This window comes from Neomonachus schauinslandi, chromosome 10 (genome assembly GCF_002201575.2).
Source record: "Neomonachus schauinslandi chromosome 10, ASM220157v2, whole genome shotgun sequence".
NCBI lineage: Eukaryota > Metazoa > Chordata > Mammalia > Carnivora > Phocidae > Neomonachus > Neomonachus schauinslandi.
In genome coordinates this window covers 138,179,489-138,187,070 of record NC_058412.1, presented here as the reverse complement: position 1 = coordinate 138,187,070, position 7,582 = coordinate 138,179,489, and the positions used below count along the sequence as shown (strand labels likewise).

Below are 7,582 nucleotides of genomic sequence, written 5' to 3'. Positions count from 1 at the left end.
TGGAAACTCCTCAGGGAGGCAGCTTTCAGCTGAGAAGCCAGGCCCACTCCAGGAGCGGACCCCCTCCCCTTCTTTCCTGGTGGTGAGTCCATCCTTCCTGAGCTGCCCAGGCCCATCTCCACACAGCAGCTAAGCTGAGGCTTTGGAAAGCTAAGTCACATCACACCCTCCTCTGCTCAAAACCCTCCTAAGTCACCAACCCTCCTTCAGAGAAAAAAACGAGACCCTCCCAGGCCTCACACAGCTCCCTGTCCACTCCCTGCTCTTCCCACATATCAGCTCAAATCCCTGCCCCAGGGCCTTTGCCTGTGCTGCTCCCACTGTGAACAACACTCTTCTCCAGATATCCCCTCATCTCTTTTCCATGTTCCCTGCTGGGGTTGGCTCAAAAGTCACCTCATGAAGTGACAGGCCATGAGCACCCTGGACTCCTCAGCCAGCAGCACCATTCTCCAGAGCACGCACCACAGCCTGGCGCCCCACATTCTGCCTTGTTTGTGGATCTGCTGATTGTCTGTCCCTCTCCCCCAGAACAGGAACCCCCTCCCCAGGCAAGGACTTGGGTCTGTTTTGTTCACTGTCTCCTAGAACAGAGCTGAGTTCATAGCAGGCACTCAATAACAAACGAATGAAGGCATGAATGAATGATTCCGGCCCCTGAGTGAGAAGGGATGCGTGGTCCCCAGGAACACAGGCCTGCCCCCCACCAGCCCATTTGGCAGTCCCAGCTGGTTGGGCCATCAAAGCCACTTGTCACAAAGCTAGGGCAGTAGCAGAAAAGAAACATACAGCTGCAGGGCCCACTGGGGCTCTGCTCCATTCCCAGGGCAGCTGAGGACTGTCACCAGAGCCTGGCAGGAGAGAGAGAGGCCAGGCCAGCCCAGGCAGGGAGGTCAGGGTGGGCACTGCCCAGGACACCCAGACAGCCCCACCTCTGCTCCTCCAAGAGCCCCTGAGGGGAGCAGGGCACAACTCCTGTAGGACTGGGACACCTGCAGACCCAGACCAGGGCACCCTGGTTTGAATAAAGACAGCCATGGCAGCAGCTGCCCCAAGCCCAGACTGGGTGGCATGTGGGGGGGGGGGGGGGCAAAGCTGGGGGCAGGAGCTCCGGGCCCGGCCCGCCGGACGACTGGACAGACAGAGTGTCTGGCGCCGGCTCAGCCAGGCTGGCCCTTGGCTCCCTCCTCACAGCTGTGGCCTTCCTTCCTGAGCCGGCGTTTCCTGGCTCCTCCCTGCTGTTGCCACGGAAACCTAGAGCCTGGTTCCCATGGAGCCCCTGCTGAGCCTGAGTGGGGCCCACACAGCTCGCAGAAACCCCCAGGACACACACGGCCACACCACTCCGCCCCATGGCTCACAGAGCCCAGCACCCCAACTCAGCTAGAGCAACACCCCAGCCTCTGCAATAGCCCTCGACACCTGGAACATCACAGAGTGATCAGAAGGCTCCTCTATCACCCTCCTCCCAGCCACAAGGCCCTGTGCCCCCCCACCTGTTCAGTCCTGCTGGCCCCCGTCCTCGTCACACACCCAAAACGCCCACCCCCTCTGCTCAAGACCCTCAGCCAGTCTGACACCCACCACAAGCCTACTGACACCCTAGTCCTCAAAACACCTGGCTCGGCCTGCGACTCAGGTCCACTGACGCCAAACCCGCCCCTTGTGACGGCTGCAGCCGGTGAGCTCAAGCGCCCATGCCGGCCCCCTCGTGCCCACCCCACCCACTCTTCCCTTTCGGAAGTCCGGTGCTCTGTGCACACCAGGCCTAGCATCCTGGGGCTGAGAGCAAGAAGGCACAGGGAGGGGCATAAGTCCCAGCGTCCACCTGGACCAGGCCCATCACCTGGGGAGGGACACGCACGCGTATACTTCTAGGCTGTTGGGCATCTTCCTCAGAAGCCCTGACCCCTGGACAGAGGTCGAGGCTGACCATGTACCTTGCCTTCCCCACCCCCTGCCCTAGCCCTTGCAGCGGGGTCTGAAGGAGGAGCCCTGGTCTCAAGGACCCCGAGGTGGGATCTGAACTGAGCAGCCTGACTCCAAAGCCAAGGTCTCAGGAGACAGAAGACTCCCCTCCACCTGGACCTGTGGCTGACGGGGACCCCACCCCCACCCTCCAGGAGAAGGAGGGTCCGGCCCCAAGGGACTCAGTAATTGGTCCCAGGCTCCTGCTCCTGCAGCAGCCAGGGCCGGGTGGGTGGGAGCCTGTGAGGTCTGTGCCCCGGGCAGCGCCTGGGAGGTCTGCCACTCCCAGAGCCCAGCCAACCCCCCACCCAGAGCCACCAAGGGGGACTGCCCAGCATCCTTGGCAGGCTTCACCCAGAGCCTGGGGGTCTGGTCCTAGCTGAGCGAGGGGAGGCCAGGGAGGGCAGTGTCCACTCAACACTCAGGCCAGCCCCACACTTGCACAGAAAGCTTGCCCCTCTACTCCACCTTTCTGTCTGGGGAGTTGGGGGCTGCACACAGGGCCCCCCATAAAGGTGGGCAGTAGCCAATCTGGGCCAGGCCAGCCAGAGGTGGGTTCTAGAGACATAGGAATGCCCCAGACTCACAAATCACCCCCACTTTGGCTGGAGCTGTGCTCTTGCGGACCCCTCCCTTGGTGGGTGTTGAGGGTGAGGACTTCGCTGGGCAGGACCCCCATTCTACACCCTGTGGGACCCCATCTCATGGCAGAGTCCAGCCTCTGCCTGGCTCCAAAGGCCATGGGCAGACTCCAACGCCAGAGCCTGCCTCACCCCTCATTCAGGCAGACACAGACCTTCCCCGTCACACAGACCCCACAGACCACACACAAACACACAGACACACACATCTGATGCCCCTCCCCCCAGCACAGCTGACCACACCCACACCAGCCCCTGCAGAGCCCTGGGGAGTCCCCCAGCCCTGTGCCTCTGAGGTCAGGGCCACCCCGACTGCAGTCCCCACCCCCACTGTCTTCCCACCTGGACAGTGGGCCAGAGCCACCATCCTGACCCCTACCAGGCAGCACACACACGGGAGGACAGCCTGACTCCAAAGAGGCAGGGGGCACCCCAGGAGGCTCTCCTCCTGCCCTGCCCAGCCTCAGCCCACAGGACATGACAGCTGGACACCTGAGTAGCCCAGCTCTGCCGAGACGGAGGGTTGTGGGCTGGTGCCAGGCGAGGCGGCGCTCCTGGGGGAGGGGGCACTGTGTGGTGAGGTGATGCCGGATAATGCCCACAACCGCATTTGGAGCCGCTTGGTCAGCTCTGGGCTGTGAGGAGCTGCAGAGGGCCAGGCAGGGCCTCTAAAGGAACCGAAAGTTCATCCTAATGAGGGGAGAGGCTGCAATGGACGACCTTCTAGGTCTTCTTCCCAAGTGACCATCATCCCGACCAGCTACTGCCCAGGCTAAACCAGGCCCCGGTAACCCCAGTCCACCCTAGAAGGGTAAAGGTGGTCTCTACCAGGGGCTGGCTCCTTGGACCCATTCTTCAACCTAGAGTCTTCCTCACACATCTCTTCCCCCACCTCCTGCAGGGTGCCCAGTCCACCCACTAACACTGGTCAAACAAAAGCAGGCACGACTGGGAGAGGACAGTGCACCTGCCCACCCCAGGGCCCCCCATTCTTGCTGCCTCCCAGGAAAAGCTAATCTTCCCCCTGGACCCAGAGAATCCGCTTCCTGGTGCCTGAGTGCCCCCAGGACACCAGCAGAGGCTCCACGTCGTGAATGAAGCTGTGGGGCCTGGGGAGTCTGGAAACCACTCTGGGACACCCAGGGCTGTACTCCCCCTGCCGATGGACAAGACACTACATGACAGAACCCCATGGAGAGAGGGGATGGACACCCAACAGCCCTCAGGTTGAGGGACCCCTGCGGGGCTGCTTGCCTTTCCTCAAACCAGGAGGGCCACGGGGGGCAGCTCAGGAGCAGCCAGTCGGGGGGGCTGGAGGACCTACCCCATTCCTAAGCACTGACTTCATGACTTAGCAGCACTACCAGGGCCAGGGACCTGAGAGCCTCTAGCCACACAAGCCCAGGGTCACTGACGTCTGCTGTCATGCACCATGGAGCTCCCAGCACTTGCGTTGTTGGTGGGAAGGAGGGCTGCACAGCTCCCAGGCTATAAATGGATGTACAGGAGGGAAAACTCAGATCCCACCCCAGAGCTGCTGAGCACACTCATGCCACCCCCAAGAGAACCATCCTCAGCAGGACGGTAGGGAAGCAGTCCTGGGGGACACCCCTCAGACCCCTCAGTTTCTGGAGCCCAGGTCCCCTCCCGGAATTCCAGGAGGCTGGAAGCTCCTCTGGAAACCCTCCCAGACCTCTTGGCCCAGGGGAGGGGGCCCCCCCTTCCCCTCCACCTGCCCCAACCCTGGGTCCGGCTTCACTCTATTGTGGTAGCAGTGGCCTGAGCTGGGCAGGGCAGCCAGTTACTGCTGGTCCCAGCCCCTGATCCTAACGGGCCCCGGAGAGGGGGAACAAGGCCTGGGGCTCTGCACCTTCTCTGGAGGTTCCTCTGCCCTCTGGTCTCCCTTCACTCTGGTATGGGTCCAGGGCATCCAACGCTGAGGTTTGACCTGTTTGGAGTGGGCTCCGGAGCGATGCAGGGAACACGAAGTCCGACTTCTTGAGCCCCATGGACAGACAGGGGGGCTCGAAGCCCCCAGTGGTGAAAATTCCACATGTGTGTGGAGGGTTGGGGACATGATGCCCTGCGGTTATCCAGAACACGCTCCCCCAAGATACAGGGCACTTTTTCCAAAGTGCCCTGTCCTTTTGAGCTAAACCCCAAGAAGGCTTCTTGGGAAGCCTCCCAAGAACGTGGGTTAAAATATGCCCCTCTCCTCCCAATGTAATTTCGTGAGGGGGCAGCCACCCTCCCCTAATTACCGTCCGGGGGTCTGACTCCGTGGGTGGGGACGGCAACTCATCTCTGAAAGTCTGACAGCCCCCACGAGGATGCCCCCTTCCAAGCTCCAGCCCACATCAGCGGCCCATTCCCACTAGGGGTGGGGGGGGAGGGGTCCTTCCTTCAGAGAGGGTGCGGGGGCAGCTGCGCGGAGGAGGCTGCGGTGGAATCCGGCGGGCCCGAGAAGAAAGGGAGCCCCCGGGGAGGGGGCCGGCCCCAGCCCGCCCCGCCCCGCCCGCCCCACCGCCTATTGGCCCCGCGCCGCTATATCTGGGCGCCCACCCGGCTCGAGGCCACCGCCGTCTCCGTCGCCGTCCGCCCTGCCCTTCGCGCCCGACCCCGAAGTGCCTGCTATCCACCCTCCGCGCTCCCGCGCTCCGTTCCGACCAGGCCGCGCCCAGCTGGAATGCAGAGATCGCCGCCCGGCTACGGCGCACAGGACGACCCGCCAGCCCGCCGCGACTGTGCATGGGCCCCTGGACCCGGGGCCGCCGCTGAGCCGCGCGGCCTCCCCGCCGCCCCCGCTGCCCTCGCAGCGCCCGCCGCCCCCGCCTCGCCGCCCAGCCCGCAGCGCAGCCCGACGCGAAGCCCCGAGCCGGGGCGCTATGGCCTCAGCCCGGCCGGCCGCGGGGAGCGCCAGGCGGCCGACGAGTCGCGCATCCGGCGGCCCATGAATGCCTTCATGGTGTGGGCGAAGGACGAGCGCAAGCGGCTGGCGCAGCAGAACCCGGACCTCCACAACGCGGTGCTCAGCAAGATGCTGGGTGAGGGGCACGGGCGGGCGGGGAAGGGTGAGCTGAGCGGTCGGGGGAGGAGGGACCTAGCGCAGGGGTGGGCCAGGGCGGGCAGGGGCCGCGCCCCACCCTCGCGGCGCGCGCAGGGCACACGCAGGGCCCGGCAAGCCGCCGGCCCGACGGCAGCGCACTGACGCGCGCGCTGCCCTGCAGGCAAGGCGTGGAAGGAGCTGAGCACGGCGGAGAAGCGGCCCTTCGTGGAGGAGGCGGAACGGCTGCGGGTGCAGCACCTGCGAGACCACCCCAACTACAAGTACCGGCCGCGCCGCAAGAAGCAGGCGCGCAAGGCCCGGCGGCTGGAGCCCGGCCTCCTGCTCCCGGGCCTGGCGCCCCCGCCGCCGCCACCCGAGCCCTTCTCCGCGGCGCCTGGTCCAGCGCGTGCCTTCCGCGAGCTGCCCCCGCTGGGCGCCGAGTTCGACGGCCTGGGGCTGCCCACGCCCGAGCGCTCGCCGCTGGACGGCCTGGAGCCCGGCGAGGCCGCCTTCTTCCCGCCACCCGCGGTGCCCGAGGACTGCGCGCTGCGAGCCTTCCGCGCGCCCTACGCCCCCTCCGAGTTGCCCCGGGACCCCGGTGGCTGCTACGGTGCGCCCTTGGCCGAGGCGCTCAGGACCGCGCCCGCTGCCGCCGCGCCGCTCTCCGGCCTCTACTACGGCGCCCTGGGCGCGCCCGGACCGGGCCCGTACCCCGGCCCGCTGTCGCCACCGCCCGAGGCCCCCCCGCCCGAGGGCGCCGAGACGCTGGGGCCCGCCGCCGACCTGTGGGCCGACGTGGACCTCACCGAGTTCGACCAGTACCTCAACTGCAGTCGGACTCGGCCCGACGCCGCGGGGCTCCCGTACCACGTGGCGCTGGCCAAGCTGGGCCCGCGCGCCATGTCCTGCCCGGAGGAGAGCAGCCTGATAGCCGCGCTGTCCGACGCCAGCAGCGCGGTCTACTACAGCGCGTGCATCTCCGGCTAGGCGGCCCGCGGGGCCCGGGGCTCGCTCCCGCAGCTAGCGCGACGGGATTGCTGCGCACTCCTGCTCTGTCTCTCTCCCGCAGGCAGGCGTAGGTCTCCCTGCAAGGGCGGTTCCCACGTGTGCTGGGGCTTTTCCAGGAAGCCCAGGCCTAGGACCTGTTGGCTGGCCCTGCCAGGGTTAAGTTTTTGAAGCGTCTAATTCTTTTCTTGCAGTATATTTTCTAGAACCAGGCTGTATTTTTTACTTTGCCTTTTTTATATACATAATACAACATATTTAATTTTTAATTAAACTTTTTCTTCCAAGGGGTTTCAGTGACCAAAAGCACCAATGTAGCAAGGCTTTTTAAATATGAAGAATACCACTGTTTGTTTGCTTTAAAGGAGAAGCAGGAGCTGGGTCGCCCCTGGGCCAGGCGAGGCCACAATAAAGTGACTCGCTCCTTCCTCTGAACACCCGAGTCTGTGGTCGTTGGGGGAAGGGGGACCGGTACACCCAATGACCCTGGACATGCCCTTCCCCCAGAGAGCCGCCTCCTCCCCGCTTAGGCCCCAAAGCACCCACTTCTCCATCCTTCCAGGCTACTCAGCAGAGATGGTGGGAGGCATGAGGTGTGGGCACTCCCCACCCTGCCAGCCTTCCATTCCCCTCCTGTCCCAACCCCCATTGTAACTGAAGCCTAATAGGGATCAGCAATCCCTCCACACCCCCACCCATGTTTGGTCATCCTCATCTCCTTTTTAAAACTTTCTTCCAAATGAATAAATACATACATAAAATAAAAATAAATACATAACTAAAACCTCCTTCAAGCCCAGGGACTACGGCTCAGGTCTGTCCTCCTCTCCAAAGGAGGGTGGCAAAGGTTGACACCTCTAACAGACATGGCACCCTGGGGCCCCATCTGTCATTTTTAAACCAGAGTCCCCAGAAGGGGCAG

At 64.0% G+C, this 7,582-nt stretch overlaps 1 protein-coding gene across 1 annotated transcript; it reads left to right on the top strand.

The window, feature by feature from the left end:
- The first annotated feature begins 5,197 nt into the window (after nucleotides 1–5,197).
- Nucleotides 5,198–7,365, top strand: SOX18 (SRY-box transcription factor 18). The gene is made up of 2 exons (XM_021677853.2): nucleotides 5,198–5,653; nucleotides 5,837–7,365. Exons 1-2 carry the CDS (start codon nucleotides 5,296–5,298, stop codon nucleotides 6,640–6,642), a joined length of 1,164 nt encoding a protein of 387 aa, XP_021533528.2. The 5' UTR covers nucleotides 5,198–5,295; the 3' UTR covers nucleotides 6,643–7,365.
- Nucleotides 7,366–7,582: the final 217 nt, after the last annotated feature.

Excerpts from the sequence above, each read along its gene's own strand:
- SOX18 (XM_021677853.2), top strand. The coding sequence starts at position 5,296 with ATGCAGAGATCGCCGCCCGGCTACGGCGCACAGGACGACCCGCCAGCC. Across the intron at positions 5,654-5,836 it reads GGTGCTCAGCAAGATGCTGG|GCAAGGCGTGGAAGGAGCTG; the intron begins GTGAGGGGCACG and ends GCTGCCCTGCAG.